This window comes from Bombus pascuorum, chromosome 4 (assembly GCF_905332965.1).
Source record: "Bombus pascuorum chromosome 4, iyBomPasc1.1, whole genome shotgun sequence".
NCBI lineage: Eukaryota > Metazoa > Arthropoda > Insecta > Hymenoptera > Apidae > Bombus > Bombus pascuorum.
Genome location: NC_083491.1, coordinates 1055770 through 1077430, shown reverse-complemented (window position 1 = coordinate 1077430; position 21661 = coordinate 1055770). Strand labels below are relative to the sequence as shown.

Genomic DNA, 21661 nt, shown 5'->3' with positions numbered 1-21661 from the left:
TCGCTGAAGTCTAAATATTGCCACCATTATATGAGCGTACATCAGTTATTATCATTTTATGTTTAATTAATGCAAGTTTTACATTGATTTTTTAATAAATGTTTTTATACAAAATATAATCAGACATTTATGTTATTTTGTGTCTATTTATAACAATTTAAAAATTCATTTGATTAACTATAATGCTACTTAAGCTAAAGAAAGAATTTTCTAAAAGAAATATATTACCGATTATATAGATACAAAAGATAAAAATATAAAAATATTTTATTGTAATCTCCTCGTACGTGTTCTAATGTGATATAGATCTATATATATATTAACATGATTCGTTATCAACTTCAGGTTCAACAACTTTCAAACAAGCATCTGCCATTTCTACGAATATTGGTTCGGTCATAGCTAAAGCTATAGCTCTTGTTGGATTCTTATCTTTTAAAATTGCACGCATTATATTTCGTACATGTGGATTCTTTAAGCTGTTCTTCAATTCTTCGCTATGATGTAACAGCTTTAATTTTTCAATGGGAACTGTGTCGTCTGTTGGAAATTCATAATTAGTTTTATTCTTCGTATCTTCTATAACTTTGTTCTCCTGAGACTTCGTTGATTGACAATTATTTAGTTTATGCTCCTTACAGCAACCTATGGAACAACTAATACGCACAATAAACTATTAAACTACAGAATAAAGTTGTCTTTATAAGAAATATAATATTTTTAAATCAAAGAAAGAACTGATGCAATATTAAGGGAATATTTATACTTTTAACATACTACTAACATACAAATATTTCCATATAAAGAAGTTCATCAATTTTGATTAAAAGAAATTTGTTCTTATTATTTATTCTGATAAATCTTCGCTAAACATAAACAGAATTTTCTTATCTCAAAACTAAATAAATACAAACTAATAAGAAATATTATTACACGTTACTATGCATTATCATATTAAATAATTTATATTTTGATTAAAAGTACAACAATATCATTTACAACATCCCATATACATATGATATACATATGTACGTATTCATATTTCTTAAAATCATTACACATTAAAGTTTATTTAAGATATTGTAAATATGAACATAACCTCTATCATACTTACTAAGCTTCTTCACATACAGGACATTTATAGGAACATTTCGTTTTCCCACATATACAACAAATATTTTCCATGATAGTAACCACACCGGTATACCACACAGTTTTAAACAGTTAAATATATCATTTAAATTAATTTCTGATTGCGCACTTTATGTATCTACCGTTTGTGATTGTTTACTTTTGACCGTGTAATTATGACAAAAACTGACAACTCAAATGATAACTTAAATAATATATTTAAAGTATGTTGATTCTATCAATCCATCATTGCATCAAATATAAATGACATAATTAAATTGAATATATATAAAACTTCATAAAATTAATTTCCCGTGGCTTTGCATATTCACCGTTATTTTCTTGTCTGACATTTAATGTCGAAGTTAACATTCTTGCCATGATCCGTAACTATTTTCATAGAGAAGAAGTCAAGACAGAATTCAAACGCGATATTAATATTTATAACGTCATTAAAATTAGACAATTTGCTTAGCATCTAAATAGCTTGATTTTTAACGTGTAATATATCATGTGTTCGAAAATTAACAAGATATCCTATTGTATTAATTACAAGTGCGTTGAACATATAGATTAAAATGGAGATATCAATTTTCCATATTTTTTCAACGATAAATACATACGTACTAGACAACGATACTAGATACGTTTTTATTGCTATAGAGAAGAATTAAATAAATTCTAATTTCTAAGTTAATCGACACAACGAATGTATAATTTGAAGGATTCAAATACAACAAATGTAGTTTCCTTCGATGAAAAGATTTCAGAAAAAGTCTATCATCGATCAAAAGGTATTTTAAATTGTTTTGAGAAAAAATGTTACATAAAATTATTTTTATTCATAAGTCCATGTACGAACGTTGTTCATTTATTTATTACTTCAGGTCTTACTGACAGCTTACAAAAAGTAGAAAAATTAGAAAATAATAAAGTAAGTTTAATAATAAAATATATTACGTTTTAGGAAATTTTATATTGCATTTTATTTAATAATTTACTTAATAAATGTATTCTTTTAAAATAACAGCATGATGTATATCAATCACCAGAAATAAATATTAGGAATATAAGAAAGATAAAATGTCTACCTATAAAATTTCAAAAACTAATGGTTCCAAGAAAAAATACAAAATTGAGTTATCATTTCATTAGTAAGATTTTATGTCATCTGTCAGTTAATAACTTTATTCTTATTATTATTTATTTTTGAGCCATATTGCCATATATGTAATATACTAAAATAATAATGGTATTTTGCTATAGAAAAGAATAATAATTCATCAAATATATTAAGCGTGCGAAGAAATAGTAATATCAAAGTAGGTATTTTTAGTTTATTCGAAACTAATATTTGCGTGATATAGTGTAAATAAATAAAGAGAATTTTTTAAATGTTACTTTATTGGCATATTAAATAATATTATTACATTAAAATGGTACTATTTGTTATTACCTCGTAGCAGAATGTACTCGATGATTCGCAAAAGATGGCAGTCCAGTCAGAATTCATACAGGCGTTGACAGAAGAAAAGTATACAGTGGATAAAATAAGATTCGGGAATATAAGTAAAGTTAGCATACTTCTCTTGTATCTCCACTTTTTGCTTTGTTATTATCTCTCTTTTTCAAAAACAAGTCATTTTGTTGAGCTTTTTGAAATGTGTCCGGCGAAGAACAATGAAGATTGATTATATGTGTTTATATAATATTTACAATTAATAATAGAGGAAATTTTGAACAATAGTAAAGAATTTTTTATTAGAATTTTTATATTAAAGAATGAAGCATATATGTATATATGAAAAATAAAGTTAACCTAAAATTAAGTATCCGTGTGTATGCTAATATCTTTATTATCCAAAGAAAATAGGAATTACTTTTACAACATTAAGTAAGCAATAATTACAATCATGCATAGGATATAGTAGATATAAACGTTGAAAGATATCTGATAGTGTAATTTCGAACGAAATCAAATATTTTATTACTACTCGGACTCTACGTTTATGCTTAGTGTGATACCAGCAATTAGATTGCCATCTCGCTTGAAATCACATTTTGCAGCATAACTTCCGGGGTTCATACTGCTGAACCAATCGCTTACATCGCACTCTGAAGCTCCTTGTTCACCCTAGGTGATGAAAATCACATTTTAATATCAATATGTAGCTTAAATTATGTATACGTAATATATGAATAGGTAAATTAAAAAAGAAGAGGTACTTATATGTATAACTTGTGCTGATAATTATGTAAATGTATCAAAACATACACAGGTTTTACGTTTAATTGCGCCGGATATGTTTCGTATAACGTATAATTAATATTTTTATCAATATAATTAATATATATTATTTTATATATAATATGTAGTTATTCGACTCAGAAAGAAAGAGATTTTAAAAAGTTGATGAAATACTTTGTATTATATGTATATAAACTTCTTACCTGTGCGATAGAGCATGAATCATCATCCAGATCTGGGGTTTTTATCGATGCACAAATGCCATAGTTTTGGAAGTCTATCATTGGTTTATCCAATTTCGTGTTCTTTTGAAGAATTATGTCATCGTCTTTATAGACCGTTATTTCGGCCTAAAATGGAATATCAAAATATTGCTACCTATTGTATTCACAAGTTTTATGAAGAAATTAGAAAATATATGAAATTTTTATAGATAACTATTTAATTTACTTAGGAAGGATGATAGAAAAGGAGGCGACGAAGAGGAGAAGGTAGAGTCCGAAATAGTAAATAATAACGTTAAAATTAAATAATATTTAAATCAAGATATACCTCTATTTCACCTTCTGGGCAATTCTGTTTGATAATAATCTCTGAAGAAATAAGATTATTCAATAGTTTGTGTCTCCATGAATCGATTATCTCGTTGTCTGGGACATCTACGTTAAAATCGGTAACACTAACTTTGGCAAGCTAAGAAATATAAAGAAAAAATGACTATTAAAACTATATTATATATTCGATACTGTGGATTTGTATAATTGTTTCAATCTTTACCGTGATATGCGATGATGTAACAATAGACAGAATAAGCACTGGTAATAAGTTTTCAATCAATAACTTCATGATGACGGCTTTTAACAAAGATCGTTCAACAATTGTTAGCAAAATCTGTATGTTCTCCAAGTGGCGTTCGGTTCATATTTAAAGGCATAAACAACCTTCTGTGCTGTCGCTATGATTGGTCGTTTCGAAATAATAGATCATTAACAATCGCGTTTTTTTAATATTATAAATAGATCGAAATAAGTATAATTATGGTTGCGTGACTTTTTATAGTTTATCAAACACGAAATCGTAGGAAGTAACACTGAATGCAGAAAAAATATCGTGTATGATATTGTAGAAAATAAGAAAAACAAACAAGATATCTAAGCATCAATTTTTATGTCTGTTATTTAACGAGACTATCGAGAATAGTCTGTAGGAAGTTACGTCTACTTCGTTAGTGTTTCGTTTTTCCTGGTTTCAGATTAAATAACAATGGAGATTTTAATTCCATTAGATCAAATTCCTATTACAATATTGACATTTGAAGAAATTGCATTTTACAAATAAAATTTGAGAAAAATCTTTAGATTCGTAAATTGCCTAACTCGATATATCCAAACTTCTCAAAAACGTTTCGCATGCATTAGTTTTTTAAATTATTTAAAACGCTTTAAAGGTTATAATTTCAAATAGTCCCGCACTTTGGATTGAGATCTCGATTGAAAATCGACCCATATATCATCGATACTAATTGATATAGCAAGTGTTCGATACGGAGTTTGTCGCACATGGTTTATTGTGGGCATCGTAGCGCAAATGCGAGTTGCCGAATTAATGGAGTTTGAAGATAACTCCGTTATGTTATAAGACCGATAAGAGATGTTGCATGCTTTTGCGGTGCAATGATTTTGCAGTGGTTCGCTTAACCAGAAGTGGGCATAATCAAATGTAGATGCCGGTTCGTGCAATAACATTGTTTTGTGTTTTCTGAAACGGGGGTGTGACAGTTCTTGTGCATTCCTAGAGTATATATCTTGTTTTCTTTCGAAATGAAACTGAACGTTGCATAATTTTTACCTTCTGCTCGTTCAGTGAACTCAAACAAATCACCGTCGTGAGAAATTTTCAACAGCATATACGTTGTATTTGAGATTGTTTATTTTTCTTTAATCGAATCAACAATCCAATTATAGCCGAAAGTACATAAAATTGATCCCAGTTACGCGATTTGTATCTTTTTTGAGAATTCGTGCGATATTTTAATATTATGCAGTTTTAAGCGACGCACGAACAGATACCAAAGTAGCCTGAGCTATTTATAGGTTAGAAAAATACATGCGTGCTGTTGTCAGTTGCGACAACGGCGAATCATCGAGTAATCTTTAATGCAAACCCTATGCATTGGCTTCAAGCAACCAACATACGTGAAGAGATGCCGTTAAGCCAAATAAATCAGAGTAATTTTGTTAGTACCAGCGAAAGTGTAAATCCTGGCACTGAGATAGCGTCGACTTGTTATACCCCTCCACCTTCGTATCACAATATTAATTTACCTCTGGGACACCCATCGACTCTGACTAACGATTGTGGTGCACCACCTACCTATGAAGAAGCCATAGATCCAAATGGTAAATAATATTCTTAACAGAATACGTATCTTTGTCTGTCTCGAATTGTTTCTGTAATTTCATTGAAGCAAAGACAATATCTATGCCATCCGATTCTCTACAATATCACTGCAGAGAAATCTTTGCTCGGTTTAATTTTGAATAGCAATTTATAGAATTGGAACGTTGAAGAAGCGATTGTTTCTATTTTTAGGTCCACCTCCGTCTTATGATTCGTTGTTTGGTCGTATGAGGGAAGCTCATAAAGTTTCAAAAGGAGTGTTTGATTTTTTGAAAAATATTATCGTTTTACTTCTAGGCACTAGTAAGCAAAAATGTGAATTAATATTTTGTTAGGTTTTAATACGAGGATTATTAATTTTGTATTTCGATGGTTGCAGTTGGATGTACTATTATCTTAGGAGTAACAATAGTAGTTCCAATATGTATGATCGTCATTGGAGGACTTTATCTTCATGATTGCCCACAAGGAGAGTATATTCCTATTTATTTATTAGTGGGTGGTGGTTTTGGTGTTTTCAAGCAGTTGTTGCATTTGTCTACAAGAGTACGTCAACGTCAGGAAGAACGAGACGAGGAAAGAATACGACAATCTCCCACGCAAACATTAATTAATTGTTTTATGCTTGGCTGGTTTATTATAGGTTAGTAACGCAACTATACGAATCAAATGTTTCTCCGGCTGTTTATAATTTTCCAATTTTTATACTCTGTGTTTGCCCACAGGCTCGATGTGGGTATATAAGGAATACGAGCCAAATTACGATCCATCTCTTGGCAAATACTGTAACAAAACATTGTATTTATTCTCCTTTTGGCTAATTACAGCCGTTTACATATTCTTGGGGGTGATAACCGCTGGCTTTTGCAGCATTTCAGTAGCAAGCATCGCGTTTCAAAGACCACCGCCCGATCTAATGTAAAACACTACGGTGTCATTTTAAAGGAGAGAAACAGTCGTTCAGAAATCTATCATTTTGGGAACAAGACGACAAATTGAAAACAAACATTTTTTTGTGACTATACAAAGATCATGTCATAACAGGGCACAAAATTTCGTCCACGCTTTACGTACCTGAGATGCTTGAAACAACAATCCACAAACGGACCGTTTGCACATTTAAAATGCACATAAAATGCGTTCGAGACCCAAAATTTAATGCTTGCAATCGTCGCAATATTCCCTAATTTTTCAAGCGTACTCGATTGTGTTTCAATGTCCAATTAATTAAGGCGACTTTTGCTATGAATTAGGTCAAATCACCATAGGAAAGTCGATCGATTTCTTAAAATTGGTGTATACGTAGAAAAAGTGGAAAGAAAAGAAGGAAGTAAAAATAATCGATGATGCTTTAATCGATTCAGGGCTGTGGATATTTCGCAACAAATGCGAAATGAATTTTTTTGATATTGTGCCAAGAAATCGCAAAATCGTAGAACGAAGTATTTTGCTATCGAAATATTGGTCGCCCGCCTCAACACCCGATTCGAATTCTTAACTTGAGTAAAATCTCAGGACGTGTCATAAAAAGAAGAGAGAAAAAAATATTCTAACGCGGAAGTGTCATCGAGCACTGTGATAACATATACGAGAAATTATGCCGTCATTAACGCGTTGAATCATGATATTCGTATTGTGGCGTCTAATTAAACAGCAGCTGTTTAACAGTTCTTTTACAAGTGAAAATGGTTACATTTACTTGTATAATAGCTTATTGTTGAAAGACTGCGATACTTCGCAAAACACGTTTCATTCCTTTGCCCTCTCCTCCGTCCTTTTAAAACCTTTCGACCTTCATTGAGGCTTTATGTCAATGTAGTCGAATAACCGTTTTATAAAGACTCGTTTGAAGATTAAGGGGTAAACTATATATATATAAAATATACATATGTATATTAAAATACACGCTTCTTTTAGTATTTCGAAACTATTTGAATGCCAGTATTTATTAGTACCGTCAGAAAGAACAATTTTTAAGAAATCTTCGTATTTGATTGATATTTAAGTTAATGTAGTGGAGGATGGAGAATTTTCGATTGGAAAAGCAAAATGTATTCCTCGACGTTCTATTAATGTAAAAAGAATGTTCTCCACTTTCGTACGACTTCTGAACTAATCTGTACTATCTTTATTTTTTCAAAGCAACGTTTTCGTCTTCCTATTTATGTCCGGTTCAACCATGTTGTAAATATATTTCAAAATCATCTCTCTCTCTCTCTCTCCCTCTCTTTCTCTCTCTTTCTCTCTCTCTATATATATCTATCTATCTATCTATCTATGTATCTAAATATTTACGTGTTTCCATCGACGAACGTAATTTTGAAATACACACGCTTGTACGTTATAAAAGAGAAAAAGAAATAAAAAAGAAAACTTAAATAATCGAACGATACAGGCTAGCTTGCGCTTTCAAGAATACATATAGAAAACACAGAAATCATTTACGTATCTAAAACTATGTTAAATCGATCTTTGGAGTAAACCTGAATAGACTGCAATCGTATCTTGAGCGTACGCTTAGCTAATATTATGAAAACGTAACCTCGTTCTATCTGTTGCTGATATTCAATGTAATACACCTTACGTATGTATACATATACCTTGCATATATACTTTAAACACTTTGACAAATGAAACTTCCGAACAAGACCTACGTGTGCCTGTAAAGTAAGTTCTTTACATTGTCTGATATTATGGGCACATACGCACATTTATTATTATAATTTCCTAAATAAAGTGCTTAAAAACACGTTGCGTTTTTGCCTAACCACATGTAAAATTGTTATCGAACATGTACATGTTTATATTGTATTATAATTATCTTTTTATACTTTTATTTGTTATTCTGAGAAATATTCTAGCGAATTTTTATAACCCTCCTCCTTGTGCACAAACCTATCACCTTCGGTAAGAAAATAATTTTGAAATTAGATCATGGAAAAGCTTGATTCTTTGACAAATGGCGCAAAATTATTAAATTATTTCACATTTAACGTTGATTTTTTAAAATTAAATTGCTTCAACGAACGATCCAGGATAATCAGCGTCTTCGTAATAACGGCCGCCTTCACCTTCGTATTCGTCTTCGTACTTTAAGTATCGTTCCGGTGCCATCATTAAATCTTCCGAACACCTATCTAACAGAGAGTCCACGGATACCTAAAAGTTAAATATTTTTTAAGCAATCGAACTAAAATTTAAAAATATCGATTTTCCTTTATTATTAGAGTTGTACGAAAGGAACTCGTATTTGCGAAGCTTCGTGACAGATAGCTCGTTGAGTAACTCAATTGTTTACGAAATTACAAAAACGGATGTATTGCGTAAGATAAAGCGAGATTCCGAATGCAGACATCGCGATTTTATTAATAAACACAGCGTTGACAATCTGCCAGATAAAAATGGAAATAACTGGAAATATTCATTGAAAGCATAAGCAATTGCTTCGGATGGTTCATTTTTTTCTACTTGCATTTTTTTAAAGCGGATCTCTGCACACTAAGCGGATTTTTGAAATCTGAATATCGTGGAATAGTTGTTCGGTATACGTTTACATATAAGTATAGTTTAGATCATAAAAGATATAACTTAGAAAAAACGAAGCTGGCACCCCGCTGGGGGTAGCCACCCACATGCTATATTTATTTTTATTTTATTTTTTTCCACCAATAAGATATAACACTTTACCAAATATCCATAAGGACAAATTGTAAAAAACCAAAATAAAATAAAAAAAAAGAAGGCTAAAAAGGAAACACCCAATAGACCTCATAAAGGATATATCCTAGCAAACACAAAGATGGCACCCCTCTGGGGGTAGCCACCCACATGCTATATTTATTTTTATTTTATTTTATTTTTTTTCACCAATAAGATGTAACACTTTATCAAATGTCCATAAGGACAAATTGTGAAAAACCAAAATAAAATAAAAAAAAAGAAGGCTAAAAAGGAAACACCCAATAGACCTCATAAAGGATATATCCTAGCAAACACAAAGATGGCACCCCGCTGGGGGTAGCCGCCCACATGCTATATTTATTTTTATTTTATTTTTTTCCACCAATAAGATATAACACTTTACCAAATGTCCATAAGGACAAATTGTAAAAAAAACCAAAATAAAATAAAAAAAAAAAAAGTATAGTTTAGCGAAGAAGGAACGAGCACGCTGTATGCATATATATAATTCCTATTGATCATGCATATCTCACCTCTTCCTGTAGAGGTACCGGCTCAGGTGGCAATAAATCAGCATTATACGGCGTAATGCAACGGGCTCGCCATAATGCGATAACGCCTTTCTTTAAAGCAAGTGGTTCGAACGGCACAGGTTTAGCCTCTTCCAGTTTTGCAGCCTCGGTATCTTCTAATTTTTTATTTTCTTCGCCAGCTTCAGCTTCTAACGTGGCAGTTTCGGTTGCTTGTCCTTGCTGAATCGAATATTTCTTATCCTTACGTAAGGAAGATAAGTATCTCGAAAAATGAATTCTCACCTCGACAGGTTCTTCCTTTGTCTCGTCGTAATCAGGATCTTTCACGTGCACGTAGTGTCCATGTTGCATGCAAGCGTTCTCAAAAGTGAAGCAGCCACGTCCGTAAGGCTGTTACGTTACACTTTTATTAATATTTTTAATTTAATATTAAAGCGTTGATGCTTTACGATTATGTGACTTATTACTAAATAGTAATGTACTAATGAAACATTTTAGAAATAATTCGTATAAATATTAACTCGCCAAATTCAGTTCCCAAAATCCGTGGAATCGATGTCGGGGGTGAATTAATTGGCCAGGCCCTTGCATACGATCTTTGATCCACGTGCCCATAAATTTCGTGTTCGTATCGGCGTAAAGATAAGATCCCATGCCGTGTCGAAAATTTTTCTTCCACGAACCTTCGTAAACGTCGCCATTTACGTAATAATATACGCCAAAACCATATTTCATGTCACGCTTCCACTCACCTACGCAACGCGTGAAAAACCTCGTACGAACATATGTCTGTACGTACTTAATTTTCGAGTTATGGACGACCAAAGAAAATTCGTTCAAAGTCTTCAACGCGAAGACTTTCTTCGATCGTCCGTAATTCGCAAATTATGTCACGTACAACGTACGATTCTTAGTTACATATTTTAATATTTAGATTCATTGCCCAAAACACGAACATGTATTTACGAATCACCCTGTATGGTATCATAAAAGATATAACTTAGAAAAAACGAAACTGGCACCCCGCTGGGGGTAGCCGCCCACATGCTATATTTATTTTTTTATTTTTATTTTTTTTTTTATTCACCAACAAGATATAACACTTTACCAAATGTCCATAAGGACAAATTATAAAATAACCAAAATAAAATTAAAAAAAAAAAAAAAAACCCTGTATGGTACATAAAAGATATAACTTAGAAAAAACGAAGCTGGCACCCCGCTGGGGGTAGCCACCCACATGCTATATTTATTTTTATTTTATTTTTTTTTCTTCATCAATAAAATATAACACTTTACCAAATGTCCATAAGGACAAATTGTAAAATAACCAAAATAAAATTAAAAAAAAAAAAAACCCTGTATGGTACATAAAAGATATAACCTGGTAAACACGAAGATGGAACCCCGCTGGGGGTAGTCACCCACATGCTATATTTATTTTTATTTTATTTTTTTTACCAATAAGACATAACACTTTACCAAATGTCCTTCAGGACAAATTGTAAAAAAACCAAAATAAATTAAAAAAAAAAAAAACCCTGTATGGTTACGGAGGAAAATTCACGCGAGTTAAAAATGTGAATCGTGCTTTAAACCGATAAAAGAAAGATAGAGATTTCGTTAAATAAAAGGCTTCGGATGGTACGAAAAAAGTATGAAAGATGGAATTTTATTATTAATTTATTATTAAATTGTTAGTTAAGTTCAAAATTGGCCATTCTTCTCCAAAGTCTGTCGTTTCTTACCCTCGTATCGCGTTCCATCAGGGTACCAAAAGGTCCCTTGACCGTACTTAACGCCTTGCCTCCATTCGCCGTCGTAACGAGCACCGTTTTTAAATACGTAAAGTCCTGCACCGTGTCTCAATCCCTTGCAATATCGTCCGACGTACATATCGCCGTTTGGAAGCAAAGCTTTTCCATTACCATGCCTATCGCCCTTTTCATTTCTTTCACCTTCGTAAAGCTGCAAACGTATTCCGATACGAAGGAAGGTTAATGAGGAAGGTTAACTTTTCTACCAAGATAGGACGAAGCTATGAAATTCAATTTGATAAACCGATCTGATAAGTTCGCAGTACTGTAGTAAATTGTAAAAGTAAAAATTGCTCTTATTCGTTGTGAATCGTAAATAAAAAAGCTCTCTCGATCGAAAGGCAAGTTATTAATTTAACGTACTCCTAGTGGATTTACTTCCTCTTCCCCTCTCTCGCCAGCCATTTCTTGACCTTCTAACATATTATCGTATATGCGCGAACTTCCCTTGCCCTTACAATGTCACGACGTCATTGAAAATCTAGCATCTCTGAAGTTATCTAGATCGGTAAGAACTTCTCGTTAAGAAACGAGATTATTCTTTCTATAGGTTCCAAAATTCTAAGTTATACGGATATCGTTTTGCTGTTTCTAATTACGCAGATGTACAACGAGCCATTTAATTAAATTAAACATCGCGATCAACGTTTCTCCAAAAAATCGTGCAATTTATTTAACCAAAGAGAATTAATTCGATCCCAATACATGACACGCTATTCGAAAGGTCTCAGCTTTTTAATAATTTATACGATACAAGAATTAAAAATACGAAATACAGTATGATCTTTAAGCTCGACAGTCAGCAGCACTTTGCACAGGAAGAAATTTCACGCTTTGGTAGATCGGAGAAATAAAGCGGAGAATAAGTCGAGCCATCGCATGTGCAACGAATACAGTATCGTACGCAGGATGGTGGTGGTTCTATTTTTGGTGCTGGACATTGAGGTAGCTCTGGGCAAGGAGGTGGTAAGCAGTCAACGACGTACAGCGCGGGTGGTTTCGGTGGTGGTTCTGGACGTGGTCTGCATATCTAGGAAACAAACAAAAGGAAACGCGTTGGTCGTTAAAAAATTGTAAAAATTTATTTTAGGAAGCTTCAGGAACGATTCTATCGTATCGAAAGAAGAACGAAAGTTTTGTAAAATATGTAAGAAGGTTAACGTTAAATGCAATCTCGTTGATAAAAATTGTAAGTGTTTTAAAACGTACGAAAGGTGGACACGGACGAGGACAACGACATTTTGCAGGTGGGTATTGCTGAGGAGGTGGACAGCCGTATTTCGGACAACAGAACGGCGGAGGCTTGCAATGATAACACGGTGGAGGCAGAGTGCTGGTGCGCCTTTTTTCTTCGCGACAAGACATGTTTATCCGGAGGACTTATTTCTACGGAAATCGAAACTGTTTCCTACAGCATCTTTAGATACAAATTGTCCGAAAGGGAATAACAGCTTCGCGTGACTTAGGAATTTATCGACAGCATCGCCTGGCAAATTTCGATCGGATTTGTTTAATACAAGGACAATTTACACAGATCTGTGTATATTCGCTTCGAATCGATCACGTTTCTTCTGTTTTTCCTTTTTGACGTAACTAAACGGATATGTTCACGCGCATGTTCGATTGTTTGATTCTTTACTTAAAAGTAAGATGGCCAACTACAAAACCTCATAAAAGATATAACTTAAAAAAGACGAAGCTGGCACCCCACTGGGGGTAGCCACCCACATGCTATATTTATTTTTATTTTATTTTTTTTTCCCAATAAATAAGATATAACACTTTACCAAATGTCCATAAGGACAAATTGTAAAAAACCAAAATAAAATAAAAAAAAAAAAAAAACTACAAAACCTCCTCTTCTTTCTTCTCGACGTTTAAAGTCGCGTTCGCTGCAGAAACTATAAGAATTAGGAAAGAGTTCTATCAATTTACTGTCGGATATAGCGGGCTTGATAAGTAGAATACGCTGCAATTATCCGAGACGAAGTTTTCTTTTTTTCTTTTTTATAGTTTATTTTGTTTTTTTTTTACAATTTGTCCTAAAGGACATTTGGTAAAGTATTATATCTTATTTATTGGGGAAAAAAAAATAAAAATAAAATATAGCATGTGGGTGGCTACCCCCAGCGGGGTGCCATCTTCGTGTTTACTAGGATATATCCTTTATGAGGTCTATTGGGTGTTTCCTTTTTAGCCTTCTTTTTTTTTATTTATTTTATTTTGGTTTTTTACAATTTGTCCTTATGGACATTTGGTAAAGTATTATATCTTATTTATTGGAAAAAAAATAAAAATAAAATATAGCATGTGGGTGGCTACCCCCAGCGGGGTGCCATCTTCGTGTTTGCTAGGATATATCCTTTATGAGGTCTATTGGGTGTTTCCTTTTTAGCCTTCTTTTTTTTTTTATTTTATTTTGGTTTTTTACAATTTGTCCTTATGGACATTTGGTAAAGTATTATATCTTATTTATTGGAAAAAAAAATAAAAATAAAATATAGCATGTGGGTGGCTACACCCAGCGGGGTGCCATCTTTGTGTTTGCTAGGATATATCCTTTATGAGGTCTGTTGGGTGTTTCCTTTTTAGCCTTCTTTTTTTTTATTTTATTTTGGTTATTTTACAATTTGTCCTTATGGACATTTGGTAAAGTGTTATATCTTATTGGTGAAAAAAAAAAAAAATAAAATAAAAATAAATATAGCATGTGGGTGGCTACCCCCAGCGGGGTGCCAGCTTCGTTGTTTCTAAGTTATATCTTTTATGAATTTTTTTTTAGCCTTCTTGCGATGTTTGTTGTGTTGTTCGTTTCCGCTGCCAGCTGGACCAAGACGAAGTAACGGCAAATTCTTCTTTATTATTTTCAAAGTTTCGTGAAAAGTTACTGTTAAGAGATATAGGCAGATGTAGAAAATCGCTCTCTACGTATATCGGAAGAATAATTTATTAAAAGTATAAACAAATTGGTCTTCCACGAGAATCGAACAATCTCGCGTAACAAGGGGTTACTTTCGGTGGTGGTATCTCTGGTGGTGGGCAGCGTATCGATCGCGGATAATAGCAAGGTGAATACTTGAGGCTGTGGAAAAAGATGCGTGATCATCGTATCTTCGTATATTCCTTTTGAAGTTAATATTTCATACCCGTCGCGAGTGTAGGTAACTTGAAAATGAACCGAAGACGTGCCATTCGTCGGTGGCTGAATATTTGGACACGGTGGACACGTCGAGAAACAGGTTTTTCTAGACTCACAACGCGATGGGTACCTGGGTGGATATCTGCATAGCGCGTCTTCTAACGTCGTTGACATTTTTCTTTGTTGATCAATTCGCAGCTATTAACGTTGCTATACCGAAACAACGAGTTTTAGTTTTATATTGCACTTGGAGGTCGAAAGAGTGTATTAAATAAATCGATAAATTCGAGACAGCGAGTAGAGAAAGTAGAGAGATAAAAATTGTATTAAAATTTTGAAGGTTATTTAGTTCAAATTGAACATGGTTTCGTAGACGGAATTTTGGTAAAAAGAAGAACGATAACAATTTCTTCAGTTTTTTGTTTCGAAAAGAGACAAAGATAGAAGGTGTTACGACCGTTCACGATCGCGAGAAGGCGCAAATTCCCGTTACGATCAAACAATCGACGCCACGAACTGATCGATCCCCTTATTTCTGTCATAGGGGTAGGTTTACACTGTGTTAATACGTATATAATATCGTTTATTCCAGCAGCTTGTAAAGATGAATAGGTACACTGATGCGTCCGGTACAAGATAAATAAGAAACCCGTCACGGACGTTTTGACTACTCTAACGACGAGAAAGAAGTACACTTTGATTTAAGGGTAGAACCCCTACAGACTTGTTGACTGCTCTAACGACGAAAAGAAAGTTGCGATACGAAAGTGACGATGCTGTGTCGGAGGAGAGCTAATGATGGATGTGTTTGGCGCAAGGGACCATGGGATTTGTTAATGATATTATTGGTCGGGAAAGCGAGGGTAGTAGACATTGTTTTCGATTGGCTATTAAGACCGTTGATGGATTAGAAAGGGTCTTAGCCGCCCTCGGTAGAAACTTGGTAGTAGGAAGCGGTAGTAAGAAAAATTAACTTTCCTGTGTTTTCTCGTAATAAGCCATAAACCTTAGGAAACGATATTGCAAAAGGATCTTTGTTCGATCTGAAAGACATTAGCTACAATTTTCGGTCCTTGAGGATCTCGAGGGTACGCAATAAGGATGTGCGGACATCTGACTATCATCCTTTTTTTTTTTTTTTTTTTTACGTGGAGAAATCCTCATGGACACTCGCCGTTGCATCGCACCGGTCGAGTAGTGTCGGACTCTTACCGACTAAAAACTCCACGGTGGCCAGCCTTACGTTTTGGAGGGGAGCCCCGGGTTCTCTCGCGAATTTCTACCAGGGGCACGCCTCGTCGTGTTCTCCCCTTTTTTATCAGGAGGAAGGCGTCCATATTTGTGTTGGTCCGCTAGGAGGGGACCACATCCCTTGTGTTCCGTTTTCATCTGACTATCATCCTGCCCGCGGTGTATGACCTGGTCTAGGTAGAGAGTCGACCGACGTAACAGAAGGGATAGAAATAGAAGATGGAAGAAGACAGTTTGGTAATCACAACAGATATTATAATAAATCATATCTTTACAGAGGCAGATACATTGTAAAACGAACAAGGATACTTTCACGAAATATACACGCAGTCGTACATTGATCCAGGAATCGATCGGCGACACTATGTACAACACAACCACGGAAGCGTGTACGATGCCCTGTCGAAAGAATTTACAGACATCGCGATTCCACTTTCCTCAAATTTGGCACGCAGTGCACCTGTTCGTATATTATTTCCTTTTTTATTCCTTTTTTCCTTATCCCAGTGTTTCACTGCCCTCGCATTCGACGATTTAACCAATCACGAATTCGCTAGTCTCGGTCGGAGAGAACGACACGCAGGAACCTGACGTTGTAGTCCTTGCTTTCCATCTTGTAATAAATTAATTTATCTCGTTTTTACTTTCTTCGAAGTAGAAGAAAATCCGAACGAACGATCAGCGTACGTCGATACAGAGGGCAAAAGAAAACATAAAAAACAGAGGAGAAGAGAAAACAATAAGTACTTAAGGCGAAGATATTATATAACGAATCGGTATTGTATACGCGATTCGAGAATCCGCAGCTACGTCGATGGAAACAAATATTCACGATGTCCTCGACATCGGTTCCTCGATTCGCATTAGTTCGCGTTAGTCGAATTATTTGGATTCAGGTAACTCGACTAATCCGAACGAGGATTTACCAAGTTCGTTTCCAAATGAAAAACGACGAAAGGAAATATGAAAATAAAAGAAGAACAAGTTGCGTTTGTATAATATTTAAGTACATGGATCAATCAACGTTCCTTTTCTCTTCCACGCGTGTCTTCTGTACGAGTCTCGCGATAAGTACCTGGCGATTGGATCGCGCTTATGCCAACTCGATGATCGGTCCTCTCCTTTCTTGTTTTTATTTTATCTCATATTCTTTCGTTCTATTCTTTATCTTCCTCTTTTGTGTCGATACTCGTTCGTTTTTTACTTTTGTTGCTTTTGATTTACCGGACGGACAAAAGGTGGCTGAAAAGATCAAGCTGAAACCTCGTCAAACGATCGAGAACGATATCGGGCTGGATTCCCCCGTATGACGAGCGTCGATTACGTGTTCCGTTTCATCATGTCGCGGTACAGTCTGTTCAGAATCGGTGGATCTCTCGAGCGAACGAAAATAATACTCGTCGTTTCGTTTAGCCAAACTTAAAATTTGAAATTTCAAACGTCTTTGCGTCCACTTGGGTTTTCATTTCATGTTTGAATCGGCGCTAATCTTTAAATTCGAAGACCGTGGCGGAATTAAACACGCGTTAGCACGATAACCATGTCGATAGCTTACGACGTTGAGTGATAAACAAAAAGAGAAAATGAAGAAGAAAAAGAAAAAATAGCTTTTAGCGTATAATTCATTCCGAACAGACCATATTTTGACGTCGTTAAATACAAAGTATTCCTAAACTGTAGAAGCAACGCGATTTGTGCTGAGAAACGCTATCGAACTATTTACAAGGATAACTTACAATGATAACTGAACGAAACCTCGGCAACGAAGAACGTTGTTTCTATTTGCGTTAGGATCATCATCGCCGGCTCGGTGAACATTTTCTTCTCGTATTCTTACACGCATACTTTCACTCACTCAGTTTCTCCTTTAACTCTCTTCGCCTGTTCAATTTTACTTCCTCTCCCTCGCCCTCTCCGTTTCTCTTATTATCACGCTCTTCTCTTTTAAATAACTACTATTTATATACAATGCACACACACGATTCGTCGAAACGACGATCGAACACGTACCCTCTTTCTCGTCAGCCACGAGAGATCATTCTAGTTATTGGCCCACCTCGTTTTACCCCTGTTCGATGTAAATCCCTCGCCATGATGTTACGTATGGTGTATGGTCTTTGTAATATCGTGCTCTCGGATCTTTACGGCCGAGGAAAATTTCAAGAACGATCGTCGTATTTGTCTTATACGGGCATTTAGGATTCTCACGATTACAGCGTTCTTAGGATAAGTTGAACGAATTGCGACGTACATATTTCCATCGAATAGTAAGTAGCTAAGTGCCGTTAGATGTAGCGACTCGAGTCGCTGTTTCACACGAGTAAAAGATCTCGCTCTATAAGCAGCAAGACTCGTAAATCTCGCAACTCGAATGCATTTCACGAATCTCGTTATCTGCCATTCTCTTACTTTAGCTTCCCTCCAAACGCTGCTACTTAAGCTTTTGTCAAACTAATTCTTAGGAATTAGTATCTCTAGAGCTTTTGTTAGAAGCAGCGAACACAGTTATAGTCCTTACTGCACACATGGCAAGGGATTGAATCATCGTGGATCAATACACTTGGAGGAACAAAAAGTTGGAACGTAAACTGAAATGGGAGACAAGCTTCAAGACGCGATAGTAACCCCGTGTTTATCTTTATATAGGATGTGGAGAGCGTTCACGTGTCTCCGTATTTGTTCAACAACCGACATAACTATATAACAATCCGTAGTATTATATACTTATTATAAATTCACGTTAGAACGCGACTCCGTATATCCGTACATCGTTGCTCTCGTGTTGGCTCGTGAAACGACTTTCGTGAATATTTTAGCTCTTGCTCTTTTATGTCACTCTAATTTTTCTCTGTGCGGTTTCTTTTCGTTTTGTTACAAGCGGAAGCACCTTTCGTCTTCTAGTTGCGCCAATAGTCATCGAATGGCGTCACTTGCGGACATTCTATGCAAACATTTTACATTTATCGTTATCGTATACCATATGCTAGAAGATGTTGCAACTCTGTATCTGGCAGAACTCGGTTACCCGCGGATATTTGGAACACGTTTGCGTACAATGTCCGTAGCGCCTTACGCAGACAAGTTATGCGTCGTCGTCGTGATTCCGTAGCGGTGAAATTACGCCATTTCGTAGGATATCATCGACTAAATTTCCTTTTAAGAATTCTTTTGGAAATCTGCGAAACTTAGGATTCTTTCTTGCGTCACAGCTACACAAAATCATAACGATGTTACAAAGCTTGTCCGTATTAAGCTTTACACCTTAACACGATCGTTGGAATGCTTCGACCCGCTCGTACGTACGATATTAGACAACGATAGCGTGGAACGTAAGTACTGACTCTAGAAATTTGTTAACATCTAATCTTTTCTCTTAAGTACACTAAGTTGTATATGCGTGTGTTTAGGACTCGTCTAGTTAATTCTGCCGGCTAGAGAACGATAGACTCTGCGCTACCCAAGCTCGTAAACGCTTGCTTACGTTCCAGACGGGAAATTAGCAATTCATCGAGCAAAATTTACGACAGCCGCTCGATCCCAACCTCGTCTTTAAGTACTGGCCACACCTCCGTGTATATCACAGTCCGTCATTTTGCTACTCGGTCGCGTCAGTCGTTTTACAACACCTGGTTATCGAATAACGTAGGGCCACGTACAGAGATTTTATTTTTACTTCACTGTAACGCCATATCGCGAATAGAAAGTTGTCCTTGGCTGTCTAAATTATTACCAAATACGTAGACGATGTATACGCATCGTATCTCGAGGTGAAATTCGTCACGGACTTGAAAAATATTCAAAGCCCGGCCAAATCGAGTATGACATCTTAGTAATTAATAAATACGTAATTAATAAATAGTCTCGTGTCTATCAATGTTATTCGGGAAATGAAATCTAGCGAAAATCCTGACTGGCCCTAAATCGATCACCAGGGGCGGTATACGTCGATATATTTCTTTTCTGTCTTTATCTCTACTTATTCTCCTATCTAAAATTTCCCTTGCTCGTAATTAAGAAAACTCGTCAATTCCTGATATTTCGAGCTGGGTAAGTTCGACAGAATTTTTCATTCGCGGCCATCGACCGTGCGAAAAGAAAAATAACTTTTCTGTCGAGTCACGTTCGTCACGTGGACCCGCGGTCGGACTAACTGTAAGCTACTAGCATCGTGTTTTTCACGTTATATTTCTCGTAACTTTTACGTTATATATGTTTTTTTCTTTTTTTCTTTTTTCTCTTTTTCTGTTATTTTCGACGAAACATCAGATTGGTGCAACATAATCTTGGGTGCGTGGAAATTTCGCTTCATCATGCATAACGACGGTAACCGTATTCAGTCTAAACTACTCAAGATTATTGTACACCTCGTTTTATTAAGTACTTTCGTGATAGACATTTAAGTTATCGATACCAGCGACATAATCTAGCTTCCTTCACGAATAAGGTGCGACGACATCTAAAAACAGTATCGTGCGATCCAGGTCGATCGATCGACCCGAATCTCTTATTTAAATAAATCCACGTTCACTTCACCAACGCGATTGAACGCGTGGTCCCAAAAGACGCAATTTTAATTTACCTGTCTCTTCTCTTTCGTATCCAAATTCGAGGTTATCGAGGCTATGTGTGCGTAATCTACTAATGTCTAAAAAACATCGTTTTTTTTTTTTTACGGGTACGTGTTTTGTGCTGATTTGCTGTTTATCGTCATTGCTACTAAACATATCTCTTCGAGATCGATACGTATATCCTCCGTCCCCCGCTCCTCCCCGTTTCCTCGAGGTTCCTCGAGGTTCCTCGAGGTTCCTCGCTACATCGCACGATGCTTGGACCGTGTCGCCCGACCGGAAACTTCATTCGAGAAAACTTTGCGGTTTCATCGACGTTCGATGCGTTTCACGTGTAATACTTCCGATCGTGCGAGAGGTCGAAGCGCGAACGGACGTGGAGTCGTCACTATGTGTTCGAGCGGAAGTACTTGACCACGCTATTGATGAACTCCTGGCGCTACAATTGCACCTGGAACGCTTGAGTCGCGTTTGGCATTATGAAGGGGTTCGTCGTGCTCGATTGTCGCAGGTTTCTCGCCGCGATCTCAGCCCATTCCGCGTCAAACGGATCCGAAGGACCGGACCTGCTGGCCTGTCCCATCGCGGCCGAACCGAGCGACAGGGCTCTCGCGTGCAGCGGTGGCGCTCGTCGAGGACTCGTTTGTCCTTGAGAAGGAGATTGCACTGAGGATGGCACCGAGCTGGTTATACTGCCTAACCATTGCTCTGGTTTTGGCAACGCGGCTGTCGTCGAGACGGGTTGCACCTGGAACGATAAGAGAACATTCTGAAATTCTGTTATTTGCTGACTCGAAGTTGCAAATTCTACAACGATCCTACAGTAACCTAGCGACGATTATTCATACGCTCGAGAATCTAATTCGCATCGTCGGCATTTCTATCCTTGACAC

The 21661-nt window shown here is 35.7% G+C and overlaps 6 protein-coding genes and 2 long non-coding RNA genes across 12 annotated transcripts in view; 3 read left to right on the top strand and 5 right to left on the bottom strand.

Moving 5' to 3' along the window:
* Positions 1-41: 41 nt before the first annotated feature.
* On the bottom strand, positions 42-1323 carry LOC132906392 (zinc finger HIT domain-containing protein 3). Its single transcript, XM_060958550.1, has 2 exons — positions 1115-1323; positions 42-656 (listed from the first exon to the last, which is right to left on the bottom strand). The coding sequence occupies exons 1-2, from the start codon at positions 1183-1185 to the stop codon at positions 320-322; spliced, it is 408 nt and encodes a 135-aa protein (XP_060814533.1). The 5' UTR covers positions 1186-1323; the 3' UTR covers positions 42-319.
* A 452-nt stretch (positions 1324-1775) lies between these two features.
* On the top strand, positions 1776-2751 carry LOC132906417 (uncharacterized). Its single transcript, XR_009657986.1, has 2 exons — positions 1776-1925; positions 2019-2751. It is a non-coding gene; the product is annotated as an uncharacterized LOC132906417 (long non-coding RNA).
* Positions 2752-2969: 218 nt separating this feature from the next.
* Positions 2970-4331, bottom strand: LOC132906416 (uncharacterized). The gene is made up of 4 exons (XM_060958587.1): positions 4157-4331; positions 3932-4072; positions 3583-3729; positions 2970-3265 (listed from the first exon to the last, which is right to left on the bottom strand). Exons 1-4 carry the CDS (start codon positions 4223-4225, stop codon positions 3122-3124), a joined length of 501 nt encoding a protein of 166 aa, XP_060814570.1. The 5' UTR covers positions 4226-4331; the 3' UTR covers positions 2970-3121.
* A 583-nt stretch (positions 4332-4914) lies between these two features.
* Positions 4915-8528, top strand: LOC132906415 (uncharacterized). The gene is made up of 4 exons (XM_060958586.1): positions 4915-5778; positions 5972-6082; positions 6159-6422; positions 6505-8528. The coding sequence occupies exons 1-4, from the start codon at positions 5547-5549 to the stop codon at positions 6699-6701; spliced, it is 804 nt and encodes a 267-aa protein (XP_060814569.1). The 5' UTR covers positions 4915-5546; the 3' UTR covers positions 6702-8528.
* LOC132906414 (radial spoke head 1 homolog) lies at positions 8471-12349 on the bottom strand. Of its 2 annotated transcripts, none has more exons than XM_060958585.1 (6): positions 12174-12349; positions 11742-12012; positions 10519-10745; positions 10276-10383; positions 9994-10212; positions 8471-8938 (listed from the first exon to the last, which is right to left on the bottom strand). In XM_060958585.1, the coding sequence occupies exons 2-6, from the start codon at positions 11887-11889 to the stop codon at positions 8789-8791; spliced, it is 852 nt and encodes a 283-aa protein (XP_060814568.1). In that variant the 5' UTR covers positions 11890-12012; positions 12174-12349; the 3' UTR covers positions 8471-8788. The 2 variants fall into 2 exon arrangements, with proteins under 2 accessions (XP_060814568.1, XP_060814567.1); XM_060958584.1 differs by having other exon boundaries at positions 11742-11961.
* Positions 12350-12515: 166 nt separating this feature from the next.
* On the bottom strand, positions 12516-13481 carry LOC132905882 (small proline-rich protein 2D-like). The gene is made up of 2 exons (XM_060957603.1): positions 13020-13481; positions 12516-12840 (listed from the first exon to the last, which is right to left on the bottom strand). The coding sequence occupies exons 1-2, from the start codon at positions 13173-13175 to the stop codon at positions 12610-12612; spliced, it is 387 nt and encodes a 128-aa protein (XP_060813586.1). The 5' UTR covers positions 13176-13481; the 3' UTR covers positions 12516-12609.
* A 1867-nt stretch (positions 13482-15348) lies between these two features.
* LOC132906396 (uncharacterized) lies at positions 15349-16563 on the top strand. Its single transcript, XR_009657982.1, has 2 exons — positions 15349-15398; positions 16402-16563. It is a non-coding gene; the product is annotated as an uncharacterized LOC132906396 (long non-coding RNA).
* Positions 16434-21661, bottom strand: part of LOC132906385 (protein numb) — a 74802-nt gene continuing 69574 nt past the window's right edge. For all 4 annotated transcript variants that reach the window (XM_060958534.1, XM_060958533.1, XM_060958532.1 and 1 more), the window contains one exon: positions 16434-21516. In XM_060958534.1, the coding sequence (XP_060814517.1) occupies positions 21208-21516 (309 nt within the window). In that variant the 3' untranslated portion in view covers positions 16434-21207. The remainder of the gene's footprint in view (positions 21517-21661) is intronic.

What these genes read in the sequence shown, in the direction of transcription:
- LOC132906392 (XM_060958550.1), bottom strand. Translation starts at nt 1,185, where the DNA reads ATGGAAAATATTTGTTGTATATGTGGGAAAACGAAATGTTCCTATAAA. An exon ending in CCTGTATGTGAAGAAGCTTA is followed by an intron (nt 657 to 1,114) that starts GTAAGTATGATA and finishes TGTGCGTATTAG; the next exon opens with TTGTTCCATAGGTTGCTGTA.
- LOC132906416 (XM_060958587.1), bottom strand. Translation starts at nt 4,225, where the DNA reads ATGAAGTTATTGATTGAAAACTTATTACCAGTGCTTATTCTGTCTATT. An exon ending in TTACATCATCGCATATCACG is followed by an intron (nt 4,073 to 4,156) that starts GTAAAGATTGAA and finishes TATATTTCTTAG; the next exon opens with CTTGCCAAAGTTAGTGTTAC. An exon ending in ATTCATGCTCTATCGCACAG is followed by an intron (nt 3,266 to 3,582) that starts GTAAGAAGTTTA and finishes TTCATCACCTAG; the next exon opens with GGTGAACAAGGAGCTTCAGA.
- LOC132906415 (XM_060958586.1), top strand. Translation starts at nt 5,547, where the DNA reads ATGCATTGGCTTCAAGCAACCAACATACGTGAAGAGATGCCGTTAAGC. An exon ending in AGAAGCCATAGATCCAAATG is followed by an intron (nt 5,779 to 5,971) that starts GTAAATAATATT and finishes TTCTATTTTTAG; the next exon opens with GTCCACCTCCGTCTTATGAT. An exon ending in CGTTTTACTTCTAGGCACTA is followed by an intron (nt 6,083 to 6,158) that starts GTAAGCAAAAAT and finishes CGATGGTTGCAG; the next exon opens with TTGGATGTACTATTATCTTA.
- LOC132906414 (XM_060958584.1), bottom strand. Translation starts at nt 12,233, where the DNA reads ATGTTAGAAGGTCAAGAAATGGCTGGCGAGAGAGGGGAAGAGGAAGTA. An exon ending in AGGAAGTAAATCCACTAGGA is followed by an intron (nt 11,962 to 12,173) that starts GTACGTTAAATT and finishes ATACGTTTGCAG; the next exon opens with CTTTACGAAGGTGAAAGAAA. An exon ending in CGGTACCTCTACAGGAAGAG is followed by an intron (nt 8,939 to 9,993) that starts GTGAGATATGCA and finishes TTTAACTTTTAG; the next exon opens with GTATCCGTGGACTCTCTGTT.
- LOC132905882 (XM_060957603.1), bottom strand. Translation starts at nt 13,175, where the DNA reads ATGTCTTGTCGCGAAGAAAAAAGGCGCACCAGCACTCTGCCTCCACCG. An exon ending in CTCGTCCGTGTCCACCTTTC is followed by an intron (nt 12,841 to 13,019) that starts GTACGTTTTAAA and finishes TTTGTTTCCTAG; the next exon opens with ATATGCAGACCACGTCCAGA.